This window comes from Aedes aegypti, chromosome 3, assembly GCF_002204515.2.
Source record: "Aedes aegypti strain LVP_AGWG chromosome 3, AaegL5.0 Primary Assembly, whole genome shotgun sequence".
Taxonomy (NCBI): Eukaryota; Metazoa; Arthropoda; class Insecta; order Diptera; family Culicidae; genus Aedes; species Aedes aegypti.
The window spans coordinates 201,649,941-201,677,431 of record NC_035109.1 but is presented as its reverse complement, the minus strand read 5'-3'; the positions used below and the strand labels follow the sequence as shown (position 1 = coordinate 201,677,431).

General features: G+C 39.0%; 2 protein-coding genes across 6 annotated transcripts; one reads left to right on the top strand and one right to left on the bottom strand.

The window, feature by feature from the left end:
- Window positions 1-465: 465 nt before the first annotated feature.
- LOC5580159 lies at window positions 466-24,222 on the top strand. Of its 2 annotated transcripts, none has more exons than XM_021853703.1 (4): window positions 466-487; window positions 7,747-7,889; window positions 22,873-23,080; window positions 23,140-24,222. In XM_021853703.1, exons 3-4 carry the CDS (start codon window positions 22,929-22,931, stop codon window positions 24,077-24,079), a joined length of 1,092 nt encoding a protein of 363 aa, XP_021709395.1. In that variant the 5' UTR covers window positions 466-487; window positions 7,747-7,889; window positions 22,873-22,928; the 3' UTR covers window positions 24,080-24,222. The 2 variants fall into 2 exon arrangements, with proteins under 2 accessions (XP_021709395.1, XP_001661632.1); XM_001661582.2 differs by lacking the exon at window positions 466-487 and adding an exon at window positions 2,048-2,451.
- LOC5580157 (probable glutamine--tRNA ligase) lies at window positions 7,930-17,458 on the bottom strand. Of its 4 annotated transcripts, none has more exons than XM_021853701.1 (4): window positions 17,347-17,458; window positions 17,200-17,281; window positions 15,566-17,144; window positions 7,930-8,806 (listed from the first exon to the last, which is right to left on the bottom strand). In XM_021853701.1, exons 3-4 carry the CDS (start codon window positions 17,103-17,105, stop codon window positions 7,998-8,000), a joined length of 2,349 nt encoding a protein of 782 aa, XP_021709393.1. In that variant the 5' UTR covers window positions 17,106-17,144; window positions 17,200-17,281; window positions 17,347-17,458; the 3' UTR covers window positions 7,930-7,997. The 4 variants fall into 4 exon arrangements, with proteins under 4 accessions (XP_021709393.1, XP_001661633.1, XP_021709394.1 ...); XM_001661583.2 differs by having other exon boundaries at window positions 15,566-17,128; XM_021853702.1 differs by having other exon boundaries at window positions 17,200-17,284; window positions 17,347-17,444.
- Window positions 24,223-27,491: the final 3,269 nt, after the last annotated feature.

Sequence of the window (27,491 nt, the reverse complement as noted above, 5' to 3'; positions counted from 1 at the left end):
CCGTACTAAGTGTACCATGTACAAGACGCTAATAAGACCGGTAGTACTCTACGGGCATGAGACGTGGACAATGCTTGAAGAGGACCTGCAAGCGCTATGAGTTTTTGAACGACGTGTGCTTAGGACGATCTTCGGCGGAGTATGTGAGAACGGCGTATGGAGGAGAAGAATGAACCACGAGCTTGCGCAACTCTACGGTGAACCCAGTATCACGAAAGTCGCCAAAGCTGGAAGGGTACGATGGGCGGGACACGTTGTGAGAATGCCGGACAACAATCCTGCAAAAATGGTGTTCAACTCAAATCCGGCCGGTACAAGACGAAGGGGAGCGCAACGAGCTAGGTGGTTTGACCAAGTGGAGCAGGATCTTGGAAGTGTGGGGCGATCGAGGAATTGGAGGTTAGCAGCCATGGACCGAGTTAGTTGGCGTAACATTGTGGCGCAGGTCATGTCTTGAAGGACGTAGCGCCAGCAAAAGTAAAGTAAAGTAAGTGCAGAAACAAGTCTAGAAAGATTCGCGAACTAGGCGAAACTGACAAAATGTACACAATTTAAGGAAATATAGCGTTGAAATTGTAGCTTGATTGTCTATTCACTGCCAGTGTTGATAGACTCACACTCAAAATCTCAATCAATACGCTCTCCCGTGAGAGCAAACTCATTAGAGATCTGCTTCGCAAATCTCACGCTTGAGATTTTGATGCAAAATCAACTCAATCAACTCAAACCGTAAAAAATGATTCAGTCGCAAAACCCGGCAAAAACTCGTGAAACTCGAATGTTGTTGTTTTCGTTAGAAAGGATTAACATAATTTTACCAGACTAACAAGAAATTATTGCCGTGTGTGAGTAAACTGTGGAAATACGAGACAATGAGTTAAAAAGGTGAGCCAACTCATCCATGATTTTTTGACTGCTGAGTTGCATGATTGACAACTCACGCATGAAAAATCTCAAGCGTGAGTTGTGAGAAATTGAGTTTTTCACAACACTGTTCACTGCACTTGAAGTTTTCCCCTATCGATAATTTAACTATTCAAAAAACGTAAATTTGTAGAAGACGAAACTTCACCTCATGCAAAACCACACACTTCATTGATTACGCCTGTGTTTTTGTTTATCAAAGTGATGGGCGCATCTGAAATCGAAATCAAAACACGGCGAGAGTAAACGGCGACACTGCAAACAAGAAATAAACAAGGTACATGGTGGGCTAACTTGAAACCAGAATATAACGATCAACGCTCCGTCATCGTAATCATCGTCATCATCGAAACTTCAAAAGCAGTTTTTCTGTTCAAAACTGAAAATTATTCGATGAAAATGTGTTCACTGTGTTTCGGCTAAAGAATAGAATACAGTGAACACATTATCCTGTAAACATTCTTGATTTTGAACGAAAAAACTGCTTTTGAAAATTCCGAAATCAATGACGGATCCTGCCCCCATAAACACGGCGCAAAAGTAATAGGCGACACTGAAAATAATATCGATTACAGGCTCATAACATTGGGCGATACTGGCATTCTCGAGTACGTTTTAGGCGAAACCTTTAAAGATTTTTTGAGTACGAAATAGCTAGGGGAATTGTAGGAGATGTGTGTGGTATTGATGAGGATTTTAAAACTACACGCAGCAAACTGGACTATCGAAATTCATACTTTTTGCCTTATGAAAGATGGAACGATTATCGCAATACGAACGCTTTATGTATCGTTTTAGCATCACTCCACACCAAGGCGTCGATAGGCGCGGGGTGTACGTACGAGTCTATCGATAGTAAGGTCCTTGGTTCGATTCCAGGTTGCCGCGAAAACTATTTTTGTTTTCAAATTTCGGTTTCATAAGGCAAATTTATGAATTTCAACCCGATTCCTTGTGGCGAATTTTCATAAGGGGTTCCTATGTTTATCGATAGTCCATTTGCCTGAGTGTAGGTTTATGAAATGTGTATTAAAGTGAAAAGGTTAAAGTTTGAGTATATTTTCTCCAATTGGGATTTAAAATTGCACATGAGAATTTCATTGATTATTTTCTCATTGTTATTGATTTGTCAGATAGGCCCTAATCGCGAATCCCTCTCGAAGTGCAATTTAATTATTTCCCATTCTCGAGCGTGTGCAAAATAATAAATAATGGCCCCCAAAAGAACTCCCAAGGAACGGCTGGCAAAGTATTTGAAACGCTACAAAAAGATGCAGAACACGTTGAAAGCGATCGACGTCCGGAAAGCCATCGACAGAATCTCTTTCAAGGACTATCTTGCGGATGAAAAGTTCAAAGAAACGCTGTCGAGAAATCAACAAAAATCGCTCCGAACTTTGGATGCAACGGATCGGCAAAATCTACTCAAAATGGATTTGCGCCAGATGGCAAGCGATTACAGAGGCGACCAACTGGAGGCCAAGGATTTCTATCAATACGTGGAAAGGCTGGTGGCGGAAGTGGAAGGTAAGATGAATTCCGGTTCGGCTCCTTTCTTTTCGGCGTTTCTGAAAATTAGGGTGGTACAAAATCAGACAAGGAGAACTAGGTTCAAAACGCGCCACCGCAATAGTCCATTTTACCAGCCTCCTGACACCGCCCATACAACCCCATTGGGAAATAACGAGCAAACATCTCTGGTTCCCACTGACAACTCAATGTTTGTAAACAAATAGTCATTTGAGGACTAACAATCGAGGAGGGCAAAATCTTTTTTGCCGAAAAATTTCATTTCTCACAACAATAGTTATATTACAGTTAACCCTCCCTTACTCGATATTGAAGGGAACATCGAGTTAGGGAGGTATCGAGATACAGAAACCATATTTTTCAAATTTTAAACTTTTTATTATTTTGACAAGATACATTCAAAATAGTTATTTTCACGTGAAAAACAATACAATTTTACCACATTTATCTTTGTGACACTTTTTTACAGATCAGCAAAAATTAAAAATTTCAACACCCAGAAATTGGCAGTAAACTTCAATTTTACTATAAATTTAATCATAAGCATCAAATTCGTGAATTTTATTAACGTTTCGAGGACATTTGGAACTTTTCATGAAAATATCGAGTTAGAGAGGTAAACTTACTTGGGAAACTGAAACAGATAGCATCGAGTTAGGGAACATCGAGTTAGAGAGGTATCGACTTACAGAGGTATCAAAGCATGCTAGATTGAAGGGACCGCGCATTCCATCGAGTTAGGGGAAATATCGAGATACAGAATATCGAGTAAGGGAGAGATGACTGTAGTACAAACAAACGGTTACAAACTCTTCGTTTGCTAGGTTTGCTATACAGAAGGTTAATTAGAGTTGATATGGTTAGTGTGAAATACATTTAAATAACGGAGAAAAACTTTCCCCATATGATTACGCCATTGTACGTTGTTGTTCTTGAGTTTGATGCTGACCTACACGGCAACGCGGATCTACTCAAATCTGAGTTGTTTCAACGCAAAACCGTAGTTGAGCCCAATAACTCAAATTTGGCTAAATGTCTGAGGCCTCCATTAGGTACTTTGCCTTTAAAGCCATAAGAAAAATTTACTTAAATTTGGTTTGATTCAACGCAAAATTAAGTTCATTCAACCCAAGCTTGAGAATAATGCATTTTACACAAATTTGGCTTATTGGGCCAAACTACCCCCATTGAGTAGGTGCAGCTCTCTCTGTTTTTGACAACATTGGTGGGAAAGAGAGAGAATACCGAGAGATTTTGGGTTGAGAGAATAATCGATATACTTAATTTTGGGTAAAATCAACTCAATTTAGGTAGGTAAACTGATTTTTCCGTGTAGAGTCTATGAATGGAGAGTTGCGCGAAGAGTGAAAGCAAATCTACCTATCGAACTGTCAAACCGTCTACCTATCGAGTAGACCAGCAAAACAGATAGGGGCTATTTTCGAAGACGAAGAAGAACAATCATTCAAAGAAGTCTCTTCGCGCAAATCTCTGTATGGGGCTCTGCATAAAAATATTTCGCTCTCTTTTACTCTTACATAAAATTTGTAAACAACAAGGCCAGTAAACGTCAAAATCTCATGCAATATCAAAACAGTGCAGAGCCCCATATAGACTCTGGCAGACCTCTGAAACATGGCTGCCTAGCACCGGGCTGCATTTTACGATACGTTTTTGAACAACTGATCGCTTCTTTTAAGAATAAAATTTTGACAGGAGGCGGTGTCGCACAGTGCTTCGAACGTATGGCACTTGGGGACAAAAGTCATAACGGGATGTTTTATGCGGTTTTGCCCTACGATGTTGAGGAGGATCTCGTTATACACAAAAAAATCATTATTGGCATAAATGACACATATTACATCAGTAATGGCATGAGTGGCTTATACGTCAAATTTTACATTTGACACCATAGAACAGTGCTCGCTTGGAAGAAATGTTCAAAATAAAAATGCATGAAAAAGTACTTGAGTCGTTTGCGTGAACGATGTATGTGACATACGTAACCATAAAAGTGTCTCAATAACCAAAAAAAAAAAAATAATAAAATTATAAAAATATTGAAGTACGGATTATTCCAATGAATAAAATGAAATCCAATAAAAAAGGTTGAATAAAGTTCCTTTTTATTAGCAACACAATTCATTTAGGGGCTGTCCATTAATTATGTAAGGGTTTATGGGGGGAGGGGGGGTTTGAGATTTCTTACGCGCCATACAATTTATTTTTAATTTTCATACAAAATATCTTACCATGGGGGGAGGGGGGGTTGAAAAACCCCGAAAATTGTCTTACGTAATTAATGGATCGCCCCTTACGAGCTATTAATCATCCGAGAACTGAATTATTGCTACAAAAGAAAATTGAAACGTTGTTTGACCAGAGGGTTTTATTTTCTTTTATTTTTAAACATTTTCAACGGTTCCGGTCAGCAAACTTTCATCCGATTTCCTGTTTCCGAAAATGTTTGCTGTGTCCTGAACTTCCATCGAAGCCCCACTTGCAAATTAGTTTTACAGCAATAGAAGCTTCCAATGAGATATCCGTCATGATACTGGAGGCAGTACAATTCATGAGCTGTTGTAGATCGACTGTAGCAGCTGTTTCTGATGCAGAAATCGGTTTCGGAGTTATTTTTTGTTTCTCTTAGCGTATAAAGGCTAGGAAGCAAGTTCGGATGTAATTCGTTCAAAGTGGTTCGAAGCAAATTGTACTTTCGTTCCGACAGATCTAAATCAATGTTCAAAGCTAATGCCTGTGCTGCAGTCATGACCTGTACTTGATCCCCAGTCGAAGAATTTGATAAATTGTCAGCAAATGCGAGCTCTTCGTTGATAAGATCTGCAACACGTCCTTTTTTAGTTTTTCTTGAACAGTTTGTGAGGCCCCATGTCAGCGTTTGCAGCCGAGCTGGAAATATCTGCATCGTCAATTTCCTGATTGCGAGGGAGCTGAACTGGTTTTGCTAACCAGTCGGAGTTTTGCTTCACGAAAATTGTGTATGATCTTCCACATTTAGCCCACTTTTGGATTATTTTGCAACAATAAAATTTGCAAAACGTCTTTAGCTCATTCTCAAATATCTTGGAGAAAGAATCAGTGCCATAACAACTGTACATGAAATTCAGAACATGATTTTTCCGATTGGGTGGAGCGGCAGAAAACTACTGCTCGAAACAATCCTAAAAATCATAAGATGACATACAATTGACAAACATATGCAGCTGGAATCACTTCCAGAATTTAAAAAAATACTTCAAATTTTATTTTTAAGTGGATTTCAGAAAGGTACTTTGAGGTATTTTTTATGGGCAAAAAGAAGATAAGTATTTTAATTTTCTTCTGTATTAAAAAGTATGTAGCTCAGAAGCAATTGTTAAAATATATCACAGAAAATTGAATGGAATGACTCCTACTTACTTGTTTCAATACGGTTCATAACGATTTTCATTTTGAAAATATAATAAGGATGGGAATGAAACGAATTGTAGAGGGACTGGATTGACACGAAAACAATGAATAATATAGAACGATGAAACAACTTGTCAACACGTGGTGTTTTGGTTTGTTTTGAAAACTACACGAACTTTCTAATACACGCTCAAAACATATGTTAACATCATGGCCTACTTGATTCGGTCGAATATGAAAGTTGATTTTTTGACTTTTGTCCAAGGGACGAAGCACTGTGCGTTGGCGCGATGAGTACGTCACCAACTTGCAACCTCGGATTAAGTGGCGTACAATTGAAAAAAAATGTGGAGAAAGATCAGTTAGTAGTACTAACTTAGTACTGGTCAAGAATGACAATGCGCCGCCTACTCAGTGGCCTGCGGCGTGGTCAAGCAGAGTCCAATTATCCAATCCAGAATATTTGTGTTTTCCAACGGATTGAGGTACAGGTGACTCAAGGTGGGGGAGGACGTTCGCGACCAAATGCCACCCTCTCCACCCACAGCTCTATCAGCACCTGAAAGAAAATCACCCTTGCAGTGTGCAACTGTCAGATTGCGCGAAAATTATTCCAGAAAAAAAAAACACTAAATTAAATGTTCAACCGTCACCACAACTGTACCAATCGTTCAAAAAAACATTAATTAAAACGGTTCGGGTTTTATTAATAATTTTTAATTAAATTAAATAATTAATAATTATTTTATTTCGATTTGGTTGTGTTCCGCCGATCCAGTCCAAGGTCTAAACACATGGAGTTAAGTGGAAACTTTATTATACTAATGGGTGTCGAACGTTCTGATAGGTAAAAAGGATTCCTCTCTATCGCATTATGGATGGTCCGCTGTTCATAAGTACTGTGCCAAAAGATAGGATAAGAAATGGTCAGGGAATGATTCCGCTATCGAAATTACTTGAGCTGTACGCTGCTGAGAAGTAGATCTGATTTCATAACGGCGCTAACGCCTGCCATGCAAATCAAATGGGGCTGTCACTTTTTCGTACGAAAAAATGTTCCGCTCATAAATACAATCCGCAAGTAAAATCGACATTTCGCTCATACAGGCTCAGCTGTAAAAATTACATCGGTAAAAAGAAGATTTTACTTGAGTGCTTTACTTTTTAAGTCCACACTTCACTTTAGCAAGAAAAAACTTCTCAATGTTAGTAACTTTGCTCAAAAATTAGTTTCTTCTATCGCCTTGCCTATAAATCAATTTAAAGCTGGGAAAAAAGTAAACTAAAATTCCAGAGGATAGTTGAAGCAAATCAAACAGTTCGTATAGTGTTCTTCTTCTTGGCACTACGACTTCACTGGGACACTGCCTGCTTCTCAGATTAGTGTTCAATGAGCACTTCCACAGTTATTAACTGAGAACTTTATTTGCCAAAGTTGCCATCTTTTTTGCATTCGTATATCGTGTGGCAGGTACGATGATACTTTATGCCCAGGGAAATCAAGGGAATTTCCTTTACGAAAAGGTCCTGGACCGACCGGGAATCTAACCCAGACACCTTCAACATGGCTTTGCTTTTGCGCGGCTCTCTAACCACTCGGCTAAGGAAGGCCCCTTCATAAAGTGTATTAAAAATTAATGATATATGCAATGCATATTCTCAGATAATAAGGGGGTGTTCATTTTGCCCCTAATCTCCCTACCCCATTTACCCACTTGCCCCGCGGTACCTTAATGTATTTGAAATTGTGAGAGATCGCATGCTCGCGACATGAGTTTTCTTCTCTGCCCCCTTGTTGAAAATCCAACTAAACTATAAAAGTACCATTATGCTCTGCTGGCGATAACCCAAGCTTCGCTAAATTATTCTTTCGTCTTTCAGAGGCCTCACACAGAACTACAACCGAGTTTTTCGAGGACAGAAACAAGGTTGATGATTTAACCCTCATTTCATTGGACGCGGCGTACTATCTGGCTCTAGCTGGAAGCGGAATTGATCCTTGCTGCTTCGTCGAACTTATGTAGGTAAGTAGTTCGGCAATATCGGACCAAATAATTAATGAACTTTTATGGTTGCTGCCGAATATACTTTACTTTATTTGAACCAAGGCAATAAATGAACAAGTAAAACGATTAATTTTTGCCGGCGTCTTCCTTCAAAGTTACTGTTCTGTTGAACACTAGATGTCCTTCACGTGTGTCCGGATCGGCCGAGAAGTATCCAATTCTTTCGAACTGATATTTATCATAAACGTTAGCATTCAAGACAGAGGCATCGGCGTAAGCTGTGATGACTTTCAGTGAATCGAGGTTACAGTCACTCAAAAATCCTCCGGGTACTTCATTGGCGTCTTCGGGGTTCTTATGTTTGAATAACTTTTCGTACAAGCGGACTTCAATCTCGTTCGGCCGAGATACCCATTGAATAAAGGCCTTCGGTTTTTCGGTTGTTTCACTGCTGTCACACACGCAGTATAATTCCTTCAAAGCCCCGTTTTCGTCTTTGATAACTTCAGCTACCTTTATAACAAATCCAGCATATCGCAAACCAACCGACTGGGACGGCGTTAGGCGACGGAACCCTTTCTCTGGGCTTTCGGAGAAATCGGACCGTTCAATGTAGAGAACCTTATCGAGCCAAATGGAATGAGATCCCTTCTCAGGATTGCTGGGATAGTTAGGAACTTGAATTTCCAGCGGTTCTCTGTGCGGGAAGTTCGTGACGGTGATCTTCAAGGGTTCCAATACGACTAAGGCCCGTGGAGCCGTGATGTTCAGGACATCCCGTACGCTAGCCTCTAAGGCGGATGGATCTACGGAGCTTTGAGCGCCGGTGACACCCATTTGCGCACAGAAGTTGTTAATGGCTTCCGATGGAAAACCGCGACGCCGTAAGGCGGTCAAAGTGAACAGCCTAGGGTCATCCCAGTCTTCCACGATTCCTGGCGAGAAAAAAGGAAAAGAAGTATTTAGAATCCGTCATTGACTGCAATGTGTTATGTGTTTACATTTTTTTTTCTCATTAACTTATTGATATCCTAAGTAATCATGCAGCTCAAGCTACAATATACAGTCATCTCTCCCTTACTCGATATTTCGTATCTCGATATCGAGTTAGAGAACCATAGTAAAAGTTGGTTTTCACCTCGATGGTCCCTTGAATCGCAGTTGCACTGATTTAGTGTTCTGTAACTCGATACCTCCCTAACTCGATGGTCCCTTCAATATCGAGTTATGGAGAGTTGACTGTATGTATATAAAGATGTATTTAGGGGGGAGACAAAATTTACATTAATTTTACCGTTTATTTTTGTACAGTCTACAAAATTTAGAATAATTTAAGTAAAAAATAACATGAGAAAAAAAAAACCTGTACAATTCATGTTTATGGTGGGCTACATTAAATCGTATGCACTGAAATGTGTCCTCTATGGCCGGACACTATGATCTGCACCATCAAAGTTTACACCAAATTCACAGAAAGGTCTGCTTCGTATGTCAGCACATACCTTGTGGGTTTATTCTTCGCATGATGACAGCGTATGAAGCATATAAGCGAGATTATTGCTCAGTATCATGAATTCCTTGTTGATAAGCGCCATATAAGTCTATGTTGCGCTAGCGGTTGCTCATATTCAGGTGAAAATGTCTTCAAGAATCGACCGCGTTTGTAGTTCCTGACAATTTCTTTGCCAGCTCGAAGGTTTTTATGCGGTCTTGTGCTCTCAGGTACAGTCAACTATCCCTTGCTCAATTAATACTCCGTATATCAATATCGAGTTAGCGAACCATAAAAAATGGTGTTCATGGCTACCTTGATGGTCCCTTGAATCGCATCTGTACTAGTTTTGTGTTCTGTAACTCGATATCTCTAGAACTCGATGGTCCCTTCATTATTGAGTTATGGAGAGATGACTAACTATACATCATATCTTGTAACTGCTTCTCGTACGCTCATTTGCCTTAACAACATGTTTACAGTACTGTTTAAGGCTTCCAAGGACAGAAAATTGTTTATGCTTCATTTTTGTTGCTGTCATTTTTTTATATCCTACATTTATGGAAAAAGCTAATTATAAACTAGATCCCAGCTATTATAGGTTACCATTTTCACTGTACGGTCATAGAGGACATGAGATTATTATAAAAAATGACTAAAATGTGACTTCATAGCTACAAACATTACAATACAGTACCAGAATTACGGCCTAACTGACAAATGTAAACAAATTGTGTTTTATTCACCCAACAGTTTATTTGATGAATTACAATCATATATGATATATGATACAATCATATATGATGGAACAGCTGTGTATAAACAGCTGTTCCATAAAATAACGTTTTTCACGAAATAAGTGAGAAAAACATAAAGGCGAATTTGATATTCTCTTTCGATGCGAACTCTGATGTCAATTTCGCCCCTCTCTTCCCCCTGCGGGTAACCACAGGGCGCATTTAAAATTGAGTGTGCAGAAGGGCGATAGTGATGAAGATTCGTGTGAAAGAGCGTAGCAAAACGGTGAAGCTGATGATAGTCAAACCAGAACGACGAGGTCAAAAGGCGCAATCGCTGCTGACAACCTGAATGAGACGAAAAACCGAGGGGCGCAACAATTCTAAATTTTAATGTATTGCGCATGATACATTTTTATTTATTTTAACATGTTGTTCATAATATGAAAATAAATCAAACGGTTTGTTACAAAAGTAATATTGTAATAATATCATATAAAATTGCATCATGAAATTAAATCTATCGGAAACATAATATAGAATTTAAATTATATCCGCTGAACTTCAAACTGATTTTACTAAGAATATATTAGTGTTCACATTCGCCCTAATTCTGACTCTGTATTGATTAGTCCAAAATAAAACATGGTGCTTATAGGGGGAAGTCCTCTATCCAGCTTTTTACGCGAGATTGCCATAAACTTTTGAACCACCCCCACATGACGTTCCTTGCCTATAGTATAATTTTTATGGTTGCATCTCAGTAAACTGTTACAAGTTGGAAAATTTATGAAAACATGGAAACATCAAACAACGTTCAAAATCTACAAAACATTCTCCAACAGTGACTTTGTTGAATGTATTTAAAAAAAAAAAGACAATAAAAGATGTCAATTTTCAGCATGTCAGTTAAAAATAATACCTCCACTATTGGTACACTGTTCTTTTAGTTGCGGTATATCTTTAATTTGTGTTCTTATACTTGCGGTATCCGTTGTTTTCTTATGCGATCCTCCACTATAGGAACACTTTACCGCAAATATTGGTACAAGTAAGAAAAGTTTTAGCAATTTTAGTGATATTTCATCAGTTTTCAAGCAATTTGAACGCTTTTTTCAACTATTCCGTGTATTAACAAGCCATTACGTCGATTGGCAGTGTCGGTTCTGTGGCTAATGTAATAAAATCAATGAAAACGGCACTACCGCAACTATAGGATTAGAGATGGGCAAAACAGTTCTTTTCAATGAACAGTTCCCATTCGTTCCGTTCTCGAAAGAGAACTAGTTCTTTTGAACCGTTCTTTCGTTCTTAAAAAAAATCTTTTTTTTTCGCTTTCAAAATAATGTATTACGACTCATGAAAATTTTTTTAGTCAGCGCGGGAATTTTCTGCTAAATTATGATTAATTAATAATAATTATGATTAATTAAATTATGTTTCTGTTTACAATTAGAAAACTTTGACAAGAGAAAATTGAACAGAATGCATTTATTTGGAAACTAGAATAAAAGATTTATTGTAAAATAAATTATAAAATAAAAATAGATAAGCTTATTCCTTGCGCTTTTCTTTGCGCGCCAAGCCTTGTCAGTCCGTATTTAGCCTTATCCAGCTAATCCAAACACATATTGAATGATTGAAATGATTAAAGCGAAGCGACGAGGACTCATCATTCACACAAACACATTTCATTCGTTGCTCATTCGTCGCACATAATCATAACCACACGGGAAAAAATTCTGTGGTAAAAATAACTATTTTAGCTGACTACACCCATTCTTGAAACTACCATGGAAATTCAGACCAATTTACTATGTTTGCGGTACACCCCACCGCATTACTGGTACATTTGACAGAAATAATTTACAACAATCTGATTCCGACTATAGACATGGTAAAATCAAGCGCATTTCTGGTCTGCTGAAAATTGCCGGTGCGAGCGCTTAAGTTAACCCCCTAAAATGGTAGTTTTTACCGCACAATTTTTTTGCGTGCAGCGTCTTGTGGACGTAGAAAGGACAGGACATACCAAAAGCGGAGTGTAGCGTTCTTCATTTGCTTCGTTTTGTTTCTTTCGTTCGGTGAGAACGATCGAAGAATGCATGCCGAATAGTTCTCTCCTCCAGTTCGTTGCGTTCGTTCATTCGCAGTTCGAGTTCAGTAAACCGTTCTTGCTGAACTACCGTTCTCAAAAAAAGAACTACGTATCATTCGTTCACCGCAAAGAACTAGTTCTTTTGAACCGTTCGCGAACGGTTCGCCCATCTCTATATAGGATCACCCACAACTAAGGGAACACTTACACTAATTGCCTTCTCTGACAGAAACCTCCATGCGCTTTCTAAGTTGGGATCCAGTCAAAACAGACTTCTGATCTCACAATCAGAGTCTTGAATGGCATTTTAGTACTTCGCCTTCTTTATCTAAGTCCATTAGAGAAAAAAAACTCTGTCTCCTCCATCAGAATCAAGTAAGCACACCGTTTAGTTTAGTGCACTTGTTTACTCAACTTCTTCAACTATTCTTAAATTATTGAATCAACACATTTATAATCATCAATTAATAATCGGAAATTTGTCAGGATTTCGCAATGCCGAACAAATATTGATCTATTTTGTTGTATATCTGCATCATGAAATTATAAATTGCAAATTCATTCATAAAACTTTCTATAGATCTAGGCCTTGTTTACTGTACCCACTGAACGATAACATTTCTAAAATGTGTTACAACAAGTTAACTTCTCCAAACATATGGAACCGTCTTTTTCGACAATATATTTTAATTTCCTTCATTGTCACAACATCCAAGAATCTCTTTTTATCTCTTAGTCTTTCGAATCAGTCCTCAATGAATAGTATATTTGTGTTAGCTCTGCCTTCTCTGTCAGACACCTTTTATTTACGGGACACCATGCTTTCTGAATTAGAATTCAGTCAAAACTGACCTCTGCTTTCTCAATCAGGGCCGTGCATGGTATTTTGGTACTTCGCCTTCTCTATCGACGTCCAATCAAAAAGGAACTCTGCCTTCTCTATCAGAGTCCTACACATGATGTTTTTGGTACTTCGCCTTCTCTATCGCAGTCGAAAACTAAAAGAATCTCTGCCTTCTCTGTCAGAGTCCTGAAGTATTCTGCCATTTCTAATAGAAGTTCAACCAGGATCAACTTCACGTTCAAAAACAAATTCTCGAGTATAATCACAAAACAGCATTAGTTACCTAGTGTTTGGATTTCGATCAGAATAAGCCGATCGAACCATATTCGGAGAGTGTAATAGTTCGTGGCACATCGCATTCGGAGAGCCCTATGAATGTAAACATTCACTCTCTCGTTTGCTACGTGGCACGAGAGCGTTCAAGAGCAGCAACTCTCACAGGCTGCAACAGTATCGAGCCATTCGGGTGATATATGTTTTGCATAAAATTGGTAATAACTTTCATATTTTCTGATAATGCAGCCTATAACAACCTAACTATAATCTATTGGACCATTGAACCCCCTTTTGGTTGCAAACATAGCACTGAAAATAAAAAAAAATATTCGCCTCTGTCTCTTGATCCAAATGAGTGTGGGTCAGCGAATGTTACAAGTGTTGACACACAATGGTCGGGACCAAACAGTGGATGGTGTGTGTCTGTCTTGTTTTAGTTCACGGCTCGTTATCTTCAACGAACGGTAAATGTCATGTGTGTTGTATGAATGCAGGCGTATAAATGGGCTAAAATTATGGCTCGTGAGTCATTGATCGTTAAATTTTCCAAAGCCTGGTTAGGATACGTGTTCGCTTAGTTGTGGGTGTTCCTATAGTTGCGGTAGTGCCGTTTTCACTGATTTTATTACATTAGCCACAGAACCGACACTGCCAATCGACGTATTGGCTTGTTGATACACGGAATAGATGAAAAGAGCGTTCAAATTGCTTTAAAACTGATGAAATATCACTGAAATTGCTAAAACTTATCTTACTTGTACCAATAGTTGTGGTCTGGGAGGGAGAAACCAATACAAAATTTCTGTACGTCATAGTGAGCCGAGATTCCGCTGTCACGAACTGTCACTGTGAGCCCAGATCTCAAACATTGGACTAACATGGAAAAAGCGCGTAACTGATTAAAACACATTTTCGCATTTCATCAAAAGTGACTGAAATTGAATGAAAATCAATTCATGCACATAATGCAAGTAATGTCACGTGAGCACCTTTCAACTGATTGAATATAAAGCATGGAAAAACGCATCGTTTTACTTTTTCCAATGAAAATTAATATTTATTGCGTAGAAAACTGTGGCCCTTTTTCCATGTTTGTCAGGAAAGATCGAAAGTACAATGGGGCTCTGCACAAAAATCTTTCTCTCTCTTTCACCCCTTCACAAAATTTGTAAACAACAAGGCCAGTAAACGTCAAAATCCCATGCAAAATCAAAACAGTGCAGAGCCCCATACAAAAGAAAACTAGCGGTTTTCCCCAAGCCTGCCTTGATTGTTGTTGGCAAGCTGGAGTTATCTTGCAGTTCAAACAAACGTTGTTCTATATTTCGTGTGTAGTATCGGTGCCTCCCTCCCAGGTTGCGGTAAAGTGTTCCTATAGTGGAGGATCCCATAAGAAAACAACGGATACCGCAACTATAGGAACATAAATTAAAAATATACCGCAACTAAAGGAACAGTGTACCAATGGACCTGTGCACGAGTTCACGAATTTGACGTTTGAGCGGTGCCGAATTCACTTGTTGCCATGGTCACGTAAATAACACGGCACCGCTCAAACGTCAGATAGTGAACTCGTGCATCGGTCCATAGTGGAGGTATTATTTTTCCCTGACAGGCCGTGGATTACTGCGATGAAATCATTTTTCTCATTAAGTCAATGGTCGTTGCTTCCCGTTACAACATTAACATGTTCATTAATTGCGCTTCTTGCATTTAGGCGGTTTAATGAAGTTCCACTATTGGTACATCTACCCTACCTACAAACCATTTTGTTTCATTTCGCACTCACTTCTTGAAAACTTCAGTTTGATATCACCAAATACCTGCATAAAATTATTCTTTCAATAAATTTTCGCTAGAAGAATATTTTAAGAAGTTGATTGCTTCCATATCGTTTCATAGCCAAAATATTTTTTCTTTTTTCAAAATTTATTGCATGAATGCTTTTGGGAGACTTGACTACGTCAATGTTGAGACCGGTGGTTCTGCAGGTGATAATTCCAGTCTTCATTTTGCGTTAAAAGACTGAATTTTCCATGACATGTATCTTGACTTGACATTAACTGCCCATACTCGCATAACAGTCCCATTTATATAGGAAATCCCATAGAATATGGGACTCTTATGCGAGTTAATGTGTAAGCAAAGCCTTCTACGTTTATTAACATTATTTTTCAATTGATCATCATGCTCTATCCTACTCAACACCCTTGTCATTGATCGCGATCCATAGTTTGGGAAACTTACCTTCAGTGATCAACTTGCCAATCTTTCTCTTGGAGACGACCGTATAGTTCACATTCAGGCGCCCGTATTCCCACTGTACCGGGCAGTAAATTCCCAGCGCATTGCAAAGCCAATAGTAGGAGGACCTCCGAGACTGGAACTCCTTGGTGCACAGCGAATGCGTAATATCTTCGATACTGTCGCACAGGCAATGCGTATAGTCATAGGTTGGATAAATGCACCAGTCACTTCCCGTTCGATGATGGGGAATGAACTTGATCCGGTATGCCACCGGATCCATTTTGCCCTCTTCCAAAGTGATCTTCATACGGAGCGTGGCCGCGCCTTCGTCCATCTTCCCGTTTTTCATATCCTCAAACAGTTGCAGGTTCTCTTCAATGGGACGATCACGCCACTTGGACGGTTCCGGATTGAATCCCTTCATTTCGTCCGCGGTTTGATGGCACACGTAGGCTAGGCCATTTTTGATTAGTTGTACAGCCCAATCGTACAGCTGCTGGAAGTAGTCCGAAGAGTGGGTGATCTGGTAGGGTTCATAACCCAACCATTCGACCATGTCCTTGATCCCGATGAAGAATTTCTCCTCTTCTTTCTCCGGGTTTGTATCGTCGTAACGCAAGAAACAGATGCCATACTTCGACTTGGCGTATCCAAAATTAATGTTGATGGCCTTCGCGTGGCCAATGTGTAAAATTCCGTTCGGTTCTGGGGGGAATCGAGTGCGAACGGCTCCCCCGGTTCGCTTAAGGTGTTCCGTCAACAGACGATCGGTCTGATCGGTTACCACATAGCCATCAGTTTTATGGTTCTCACCAGGGGCGTGGAAATGAACCGACTTCATCAACTCGGCAATGGATTTCGCGCCATCGGATACCGATTCGGAACCGGAAGGTAGTTCCTTTGACGCTGTTTTAACGGACTTTTCAGCGACTGTCTTCTCTCCTTTTGGCTTCTTTTCAGCTTTTGGCGGAGGAGCCAAATCGGCCTCCGTTTTAGGACCGAGTAGATCAAACATCTGAACATCCACTTCGTTTTTCACGGCTTTGCCATCGGCCCATGGCAGTTTGCCACGCAGTTCCGCTAGAAGCTTTCCAACATTGAAGCGATATCTCTGGGCAACGATCGTTTCTTTGTTCTGAGCAATCACCGCTTCTACGGCGCGATCGATTTCCTCCGGCGTGACCACAATTCCCACACCGCAAGCCTTCTCAAATTCGAGCACATTAACGGTTTTGTTAGTTCCGTTGTGCAGCAGAAACTCCAAAGCAGCATCTACTCGAATTCCGGTGTCCAGTTTCCGTTGCAGAATGTTTCGCACCAAAAACTCCAGATGTTCCATGGATTGCTGTTTGATCTTGGTGCAAGCCTGGTAGATCAGAAGACCTTCCCCTTCGGCAAAGGCGTGATCCGCCGGAACGAACGAAAGAGCCGCCAAAATCGTCTTACTGAGGGCAGCATTCTTTAACGTTTCCTTCGCTTTTTGCTCACTGAGACCCAACGTTTTCAGCTTGACGATCTGATCCCCTGCTGAATCTGCCATCGTCGACGAATTACGTGTTCTTACTAAAATAGAAAGGCACTAAATTTTGGTAAAGATGAAGGACTTGATTGAATTTGGTTCTGGAAATACTTACATCACAATTCGAAGTGATTTGGCCGCTCCTATCGAAATTATCAAACTGTATAACAGAAACAAGATAAAAAAGACTGCACCAGCTACTGGAACAAAAATTCAGGAATAGTTATACACATTTTAACTAAAAAAGCACTGTTCAACTTACATGTTGCAATCTAAACGAAACTCGGATCAGACTGAGAAAAGAAAGTGTGGTGTGAAATTTTATGTGAATGCGACAGGTTGATGACGTTTCTCGGTCTGCCGGTACACCATACACACTGGAAGAATTTTACCCAGAATATGGTCCTAGCGTGACTTGAATAATTTTGGTTTTTTTAAATATTTATCATAGGTTCGAGTTGTTCACAGTCATCGCCAAAATAAAGTGCTCACACTGAGCTCATTTTAATCGGTCACGTTAATATTTTGCCATAATAATCGATCATACATGAGCAAAATACAGGATATCCACAATATGTTACAGCTCATATAAAATTTTCAAATGTCGAATTCGTTTTTGTTCAGTTCCAACCTAGGTTCGCACTAGTTCCAACCTAACTGCTGTCAAAACGTTTTTTTATTCGCTCAGGTTGGACCTAGTTTCACACTAGTTCCAACCCCAAAACCGATAGGTTCGCACTGTGATAAATCACGGTTTCATGACTGGGTTCACCAATACAACTTCATACGAATTGTCAAGATTGTAACAACAAGAACTGTTCTTCAGTACAAACCAACAAAAAACATCCAAAATGCAAAACTGTGTGCTTGCGGTTACGCTCGCTGCTTCCGAGGTCAAATTATTTGAATCAAATTTTAACTCGAAACTCCTGCCAGTGAGGTGCAGATTTGGTTTTATCAGTTATTTCGAAAAAAAAAAAATATAATTAAGCGAAAGCGTGTGGGCAATTTTATGAACGACGTGGTGGAGAACTACATGGTATGGATAAAAAGGTAGTATGTACCGTAATCCGGGGTCAAATTGATCACTGGAATGATCAGTAGGTAAATTCCGGCGAACAATTTCTTCGAAGAGCAGTAATTTTCTTCCATTACTCGCCAGCAAGAATTTTTTTTTTTTTGAAGAAAATGCGCGCCGAAATTCGTCTACAGATTAGTTGTTTAATGTTTCGTTTACATCACAGATATGTCATATTTTCTACTTTTTAAACATCTAATGATGATTTTGAATTACAATCGACTCTCCACAACTCGATATATGCTATAAATAGATGGATTTATCGGTAACTTCGAATTTCTTTACATCGTGCTCTCCTTAGCTCGATATTCCCGTAACTCGATATCTCCACTAGTCGCTGTCACGTTAGAGGTAAATGTCTCCATAACTCGATATTTATTTTAAAATACTAGTTTTTGTTTGGAGGTTGAAGGTTTGGAGGAATAAATCCTTGTAAGTTGTAATAAAAGTTCAAAACATAAACAAATAAAATTATTGATTGTCAGTAAAGTAACGTGATTTTACAAAAAAAAAGTTTTCAAATAATAGTTTTTAAAATACTTTTACCAAAATAATATTGCCTTCTTAAGGATGTGATCATTAATGTATTGGAAATACAGAAATTTGTTCCTTTGATTTTGGGATTGTGTCCGTATAGTCTACAGCTCAATAATTCTTTAAGTCGATGGTCTCTTGGATATCGAGTTATGGAGATTCCAAAGGATGGCATAACAAAGAGCTGTGAAACGTGCCTTGCGATGTGATCAATATGCACCCAGATTACGGTATATGCATTTGTATACAATTTGAGTACAGAATTATTTTATTCTAGTTTCGACGAAATTTCCGCCTGTAAAAAGCAACAGCTGAAATTATTGTCATGAGATTTGCGCAGTTTTGGAAACGGATACGAAATAGTAGTTTACGGAACAAGTTACAGAATGATGATTTTTACAGCACGCGTCGTAAATTTATCCTACAAGGCTTGCCGAGTGCTGTAAAAATCGAGTTCTGCAACGAGTTACGAACAACATTTTTTGCAATTTCGTAGAAGATCACTTGACGGTATCAAAAATTGTATCGGAATGCATAAACCATAATTTTACAATTTCTGAATTTTTTTTGTAATGATTCTTCACGCAACTCAAAACAGTTGCGTAATGAGAAAGCGTTGCGTAATGAATCATTACAGCACTGGTTTCAGTTGCGTAATAACTATTCCCGCACTGCATAATAATATAATACTTATAACGCAGACAGACGTTTAAGCAGGAACAAATTTATTCAAAATTCCTGGGTAAATTCTACCGTGGTGTCATCTAGGGAGCAAATTGCTGCAGTACAGTGACAGTTTATAAAAGCACGTGGCTTCATCTTCTCGCTTACCACCCAGTCCACCACCCACTGAACAAAACTATCAAAACAATCACTTCAAAAATGATTCACACAATTGTGATACTTTCACGCCCATTTATTTTACATGAGTAACGATCATTCAAGGGTGTTATACTAGCATGAATCTGTGAGTAAATTGAATGCCAACTTGTGGTAAAAATTACAATGGATTTTATTGATTTTTACATGAGAAATTGGATCCAAAAGGGAACATCACCCACCCAGCCCAAAACAAAGGTACATAGTTTTTTAGCGTTGAGCACGCCGGCTGTGGGAGCGGTTGTGTGTCGTGCTGTCAACGAAATGTGATCGGGGTGGTGGCGGGACGCATACGCCACTAACGCCATCTGTTAGCTGATTGCCACTTGGCGATTTGTGGCGGCCATGTTTTTACACAAGTGGCTGAGTCCAACTTGAACGTCTGTCTGCGCTTATAATATTTATTGTATTTTTGTGTTAGCTTGGTAAAAACGGCAAACACAGGTTGAACAAGAATATTATAGCGAAGCAACGTTTGACAAGACAGCTCCGCGTGATGGCACACACACCAACACACGGTTTGACAGATTGACCTGAAAACGTTTTTTTATTCTGGAGTCAGGTTAACACTAACCCAGGTTTAAAAACGAAAACGACATAATAGAGGGCAAAATCCTCAATATTTCGAAAAAAAAAATATAATTAAGCGAAAGCGTGTGGGCAATTTTATGAACGACGTGGTGGAGAACTACATGGTATGGATAAAAAGGTAGTATGTACCGTAATCCGGGGTCAAATTGATCACTGGAATGATCAGTAGGTAAATTCCGGCGAACAATTTCTTCGAAGAGCAGTAATTTTCTTCCATTACTCGCCAGCAAGAAATTTTTTTTTTGAAGAAAATGCGCGCCGAAATTCGTCTACAGATTAGTTGTTTAATGTTTCGTTTACATCACAGATATGTCATATTTTCTACTTTTTAAACATCTAATGATGATTTTGAATTACAGTCGACTCTCCACAACTCGATATATGCTATAAATAGATGGATTTATCGGTAACTTCGAATTTCTTTACATCGTGCTCTCCTTAGCTCGATATTCCCGTAACTCGATATCTCCACTAGTCGCTGTCACGTTAGAGGTAAATGTCTCCATAACTCGATATTTATTTTAAAATACTAGTTTTTGTTTGGAGGTTGAAGGTTTGGAGGAATAAATCCTTGTAAGTTGTAATAAAAGTTCAAAACATAAACAAATAAAATTATTGATTGTCAGTAAAGTAACGTGATTTTACAAAAAAAAAGTTTTCAAATAATAGTTTTTAAAATACTTTTACCAAAATAATATTGCCTTCTTAAGGATGTGATCATTAATGTATTGGAAATACAGAAATTTGTTCCTTTGATTTTGGGATTGTGTCCGTATAGTCTACAGCTCAATAATTCTTTAAGTCGATGGTCTCTTGGATATCGAGTTATGGAGATTCCAAAGGATGGCATAACAAAGAGCTGTGAAACGTGCCTTGCGATGTGATCAATATGCACCCAGATTACGGTATATGCATTTGTATACAATTTGAGTACAGAATTATTTTATTCTAGTTTCGACGAAATTTCCGCCTGAAAAAAGCAACAGCTGAAATTATTGTCATGAGATTTGCGCAGTTTTGGAAACGGATACGAAATAGTAGTTTACGGAACAAGTTACAGAATGATGATTTTTACAGCACGCGTCGTAAATTTATCCTACAAGGCTTGCCGAGTGCTGTAAAAATCGAGTTCTGCAACGAGTTACGAACAACATTTTTTGCAATTTCGTAGAAGATCACTTGACGGTATCAAAAATTGTATCGGAATGCATAAACCATAATTTTACAATTTCTGAATTTTTTTTTGTAATGATTCTTCACGCAACTCAAAACAGTTGCGTAATGAGAAAGCGTTACGTAATGAATCATTACAGCACTGGTTTCAGTTGCGTAATAACTATTCCCGCACTGCATAATAATATAATACTTATAACGCAGACAGACGTTTAAGCAGGAACAAATTTATTCAAAATTCCTGGGTAAATTCTACCGTGGTGTCATCTAGGGAGCAAATTGCTGCAGTACAGTGACAGTTTGTAAAAGCACGTGGCTTCATCTTCTCGCTTACCACCCAGTCCACCACCCACTGAACAAAACTATCAAAACAATCACTTCAAAAATGATTCACACAATTGTGATACTTTCACGCCCATTTATTTTACATGAGTAACGATCATTCAAGGGTGTTATACTAGCATGAATCTGTGAGTAAATTGAATGCCAACTTGTGGTAAAATTACAATGGATTTTATTGATTTTTACATGAGAAATTGGATCCAAAAGGGAACATCACCCACCCAGCCCAAAACAAAGGTACATAGTTTTTAGCGTTGAGCACGCCGGCTGTGGGAGCGGTTGTGTGTCGTGCTGTCAACGAAATGTGATCGGGGTGGTGGCGGGACGCATACGCCACTAACGCCATCTGTTAGCTGATTGCCACTTGGCGATTTGTGGCGGCCATGTTTTTACACAAGTGGCTGAGTCCAACTTGAACGTCTGTCTGCGCTTATAATATTTATTGTATTTTTGTGTTAGCTTGGTAAAAACGGCAAACACAGGTTGAACAAGAATATTATAGCGAAGCAACGTTTGACAAGACAGCTCCGCGTGATGGCACACACACCAACACACGGTTTGACAGATTGACCTGAAAACGTTTTTTTATTCTGGAGTCAGGTTAACACTAACCCAGGTTTAAAAACGAAAACGACAAAAATATTCATACAAAAAGTGTTACGAGGGGGTTGGTGGTTAGTTGTCAAAAATGTCATTTTCGGCGTTATGAAATTTGTGCACAAACCCCAACATTGGCAGTACTGCGTAATAGATTTGGCATAGTTGCTAGCTGATTTCGTCTCTTTGTATTTTAGTCTGTTTAATGCGCACTATTTATTAAAACTCGAGTTGCGACGCGGTGAAGTTTGTCAAAAATCGAACTTCACACGTTGATTAACCCATTTTTCAACGCGAAACAGTATATTTATTTTGCGTAACATCGACATGGACAGGATTGTAGAATACTATTCCATTTTGACTAAAACTTATTAAAGGTGCAATTGAACCGCCGTGCCGCTGCAATAATAATCAAGAGAATGATTTCATGCTCATTTTCCAACCGTTCCTCCAAGACGGAAATCTGGATTGTTTATTTTGCATTGCTGCAGCTGATGGCTTATACGTTTTTTTGGTCGAAGCTTTGGATTTGGGATTGCAATTTTATAAGTCAACGATACCCTGTTGGAGTACATGCATTATACCTTTCGTCAGGTCAAGGAAAAACCTGTGTGAAATTGTTGATCGAGTAAATAAAATAACCCATCGTAATGTACAAACATCCAACACTTACCAAAGTCCCCGGAGACATATCGCGAGGCAATGAGAAGGAACGGCAAGGCTACATTCAAGACATCACTAAGCTTAGCAAAACCGAACTTCTGGACTTGAAGGACCGCCAAGAGCTGCTGCTGAAGAATAAGTAAGTATCGCATTTACAATTGTGATTCATCAAATTAACAGCACTAAATTCTAATTCAGAGCACGAATATCAAAGCTCCCGGATAAAGGCGCCAGGATCGAACGTTTCTATCAACAAATATTACAGCAGCTCCAAGTGTATGATAATGTAGATCGTGCTGCGGAAATGTTCTCGGAACTGAACATAGCTTCCGTCGGGAAATTATCTCTGGCCAAGATGGAATGGAGCGGAAAGTATAATGCTGGACAGGATGCCACCGATGTCGTTGATAGTGACGATGACTTCGATGAACAAAACGTCGATCCGTTGAAAATCTTAGCCCAAAGCACTCAGCTAGAGAAGAAGATAGTTCTAGTTAAGCCGGAACCAACGTTGGTCACGCAGCAAGATCTTGAGGACATCGAACAAATGAAGCAAGATCAATTGGAATGCGCTTCAGCTGACTTGGTTGAAATTGATGTGCAAAAATCTGCTGGCAAGCTGAACAATTTCTTCAAACAGAGAATGACCGGTGAAACCACAGTCCCAGCGAGTAATCCGGTTTTGGATGGCCATTCCATTTTGCTGTGCAAGAAGGAGGCGAATCTTTCCCCCAAGCAAAAATTTCTACCGTTCCGCACAACGAAGTCAGATGTCCACGATCCAGAAAAGGAAAAGCAAAGATTCCTGGGGCACTCCAAAAACTGGGAAAACACTTCCGCGACGCCGCCGGCAATTACACACTCTCCAGCCAAGGTCCTAAGCCTAGAGGAGTCCATAAAACTGCAAGAAGAGAAGAATGTTCTTATCCAAAAGGCCCAAGAGCAATATGCAGGGGAACGACTTCAGCGGCGACAGGAAATCAAGGAGAACGTTATGTCCACCATTGCCAATGACGTGATGCCCGGTTCCAGTCAATTCACAACCTATCGCGATGTGTGGGAAAGCGAAGAGGAAATGCAGGAAGATGACGACGATGAGGCCAATATTCCATTGCCGGTAGATGCAGATGAAAGTTAGGATTATTATATAGGGTACTTTTTCTCCTCATTTGAGATAGATTTATTCAGCGCTTAAAGAATGTAAATGAATACCTCAGACTGATGCTGGAGCTCACAATTTCATCGTTTGAATATAGTTTAACAACTCGTTTTAAGGCCTAATTGATTAACTAGTATGTCATTAGATGATGACAAAAATCTGACTTAACCCCTCTACTGGCAGCTTCATTTTCTACCGCAAAAAAAAAAAAAATCAAATCGCTATAACTTTTTTGTTTCACGATTGCACCATTTTTATCCCTTTCCTCGGCTTTGGACTGACTTGCGCTCTCATTGCCCCACCAAACGCTGCAAAATGAAAATGAAAGTTATCAAAAAACTCTTCTAGTGTTAGAATCGGTGTCGATATTGATCATTGTCCAGCTGGATCCGGAGATATTCCAAAATTCCCCTGGAGGAACGACGCGTAGTTATAACCAACGTAAAGTTCTCAGGCAACAGAATTTTTGTCGTATTCGGGTATTCACTTTTCAGAACAATACATCAATGAGAGTATAATGTGAAAAATTGAAGCGATTTGATGCAGCCGTATTTGAGTAATGAGCATTTAGGTTTCTGGTACTATGCTGGTTGGCTGCTTGGGCACGTTAGGAGTTAATCATCAATAATAACCTCATTTTTTTTAGGGGACGGATCTGGTGTAGTGGTTAGAACACACGCCTCTCACGCCGAGGACCTGGGATCGAATCCCATCCCCGAGATAGTCACTAAAAAAGCCGTTGGTCCCGAGATGAACTAGCCCAGGGCTAAAATTCTCGTTAATAAAGATAGAAAAAAAAACCTCATTTTCCTGAGCAGTCTAGATAGCCGCGTAGTGTTGGTAGCGATTTTTCAATTGGCTAAGAATTAACACTACGGACTGCCTGTTCCGGTGGTAAAAGTCCAACTCACAGGTGATCCCTAATTTATGGTGTGATGCGTACCGTGCCTAGGAATGAATGGTTAGGGGGGTCTAAATGATTCTATAACATTCCCCAGAAAACCATTCCCCCGAAACCCGTTCCCCAGAATTCCATTCCCCAGAATCTCATTCCCCAGAATGTACCATTCCCCAGAATTTCACTCCCCAGAATGAACCATTCCCCAGAAAACCAATCCCCAGAAAATTATATACCTACTCTAAAGTTTTGAAATAATCTAGTTAAAAATACTTGAAAATGAAACTTCAAAGTTGTTTACAAGTACATGAGAAGATTAGCATTCGTGCTGCTAAATATGAACACTTTACGCATAATTCAAATTTCATTTGCAAATAAACTATCACAGTAGTTTCACTTTCCAATATTTATTCAAAAGAATATGCAACTCATCACTATTCTGCACATAATAGAGCTACACCCTTCTTTCAGTATACTGCCCATAAACGGATATCAGTCCCATGTTTGCTGGATTTCCTATTCACATGGGACAATTATGCGTTTATGGGCAGTATAGTAGTTTCCAAATGTATAGTTTCTCATGTATGTTAAATTTTTATTGTATCCAGCTTTTCATCAATGTTTTAAGAAGGTGCATCATAGCAATAGAAATATTAGTAGTAGAACGCTAGTGGCGCTGTTGGACCAAAACTGATTTTAATTTTTATTGCCTTAAATGATGGTTTTTCATTGTTTGTTCAATACCATGTCGTTGTTTTGGTTTTTATAATTAATTTGACACTTTGATGCCCGGTACTCACGCTGTCAGTTCGTGTCAAACTAGATGTTGGTAACACGAATAGCAGCGACATTAGCATTCTTAGGTTAATGCTTCTACTATCATAGCTTACCTTTTGGGGCTACCCCGAATGGAATATAGACGTTCGTAGTTTCATATTATACTTTTTGATATAACTATTACGTAAATTCTACAAAATAAAAACGTACTATTAAGCACATTAAAATGATACGCCCTTCTTTACGTCAAGTCTAAAAAAATACAAATGACTTGTTTAATTGTGCACAAAATATTGATGTACCCTTCTTTTAGTCTTATCATGTTGACGATATAGACAAAATGTTCCGTAAGGATACGAAATGGCAAGAAGGCATTTGGCATGATTGATTAAATGATCGAGGACCATTTGAGATAATGGTCATTTGGCCAATGATCATTTGGCATAACATGAAGAACATCCTTTTTGAAAAGAAGGAACATAAGTATGGCTGGATGGCAAATGACTTTATACCAAATCATTTTATGCCAAATGACCTTATGCTATATGGGCTCTCCATCGATATATTTTGCCTATATAATTAATAAGATAAGACTGAAAGGAGGGGGCATCACTATATAGGCAAAAATAAACATATAGTTTGTATATTTTATGGGAACTTACTGAAAGAAGGGTGTATTATTATAATATGCGAAATAATCATGAATAGGGGGATTATGGGGCATAATGGACACATTAGGCAAATGCTTATTTTACATAGAATGGCAATATGTTTCAGTTACTCTCGGCTGGTTTCCAAGTTTGGAATTAGTATGACGAAAAAATTTTATCAAATGTCAGAAAAACGAAATAGAAAATTGGGTCCAAAACACGACTGATAAAAAGGTATCCGGGTAAAATGAACACTTTTGTGGAATTTAGTGAAAACTTAATTATTAATGGGTGTGAAAACGTACTGATATGTAAAAGTGCTTCCCCCAATCACATTAGCATATAGTAGAATTTCAGAGGACAAATGAAGCAAAGCATAAACTTTTATACCGTCATAGAGTTCATATACAATTCATGTTTCGTACAATTTATAAAATTTTGCTGAAATATGCATATTCCCAGAGAATAGGGGGGTGTCCATTTCGCCCCGTGTGTTCATTATGCCCCTAACCCCCCTACCTACAAATTTGTTTTGTCACATCAGACCTTAGAGCAAAGCAAAAATTAAAAAAATAAAAATAAAATGGATATTCGTATAGCTTTCTGGGGAATGGTGCATTCTGGGGAATGTTACATTCTGGGGAATGGTTCGTTCTGGGGAACGGAATTCTGGGGAATGGTTTTCGAGGGAATGGTTTTCTGGGGAATGTTATAGAATCGTCTAAATAAAACCTAACCGCAAACGGAACCTGTGGGGTACCAGGGCGCCCTCCACATTGTTGAGTCCTTCCTGTGCTACCCGGAGAAATGGCGCAGGTGACCTTGTGTTTCTTTGAGATAATGCCCTTCTTCAGTCTCAAGCCTGAGGCTTAATAAGGGTGGGATTATGAATATGTTGTTATTTAATTTAAATTATCACCTATATGGTTTCGCATTATGTGATTTACACAGTTTATTCTGTGCTCTTTCGCCTTTAGCGACTTTCAATAGATGCTTATCTGGTTTTTTCGTTGTTGGTCTTTTTCGTGCTCTGATTGCAAAAAGCTTACAGCCCAAAAAAATGGTA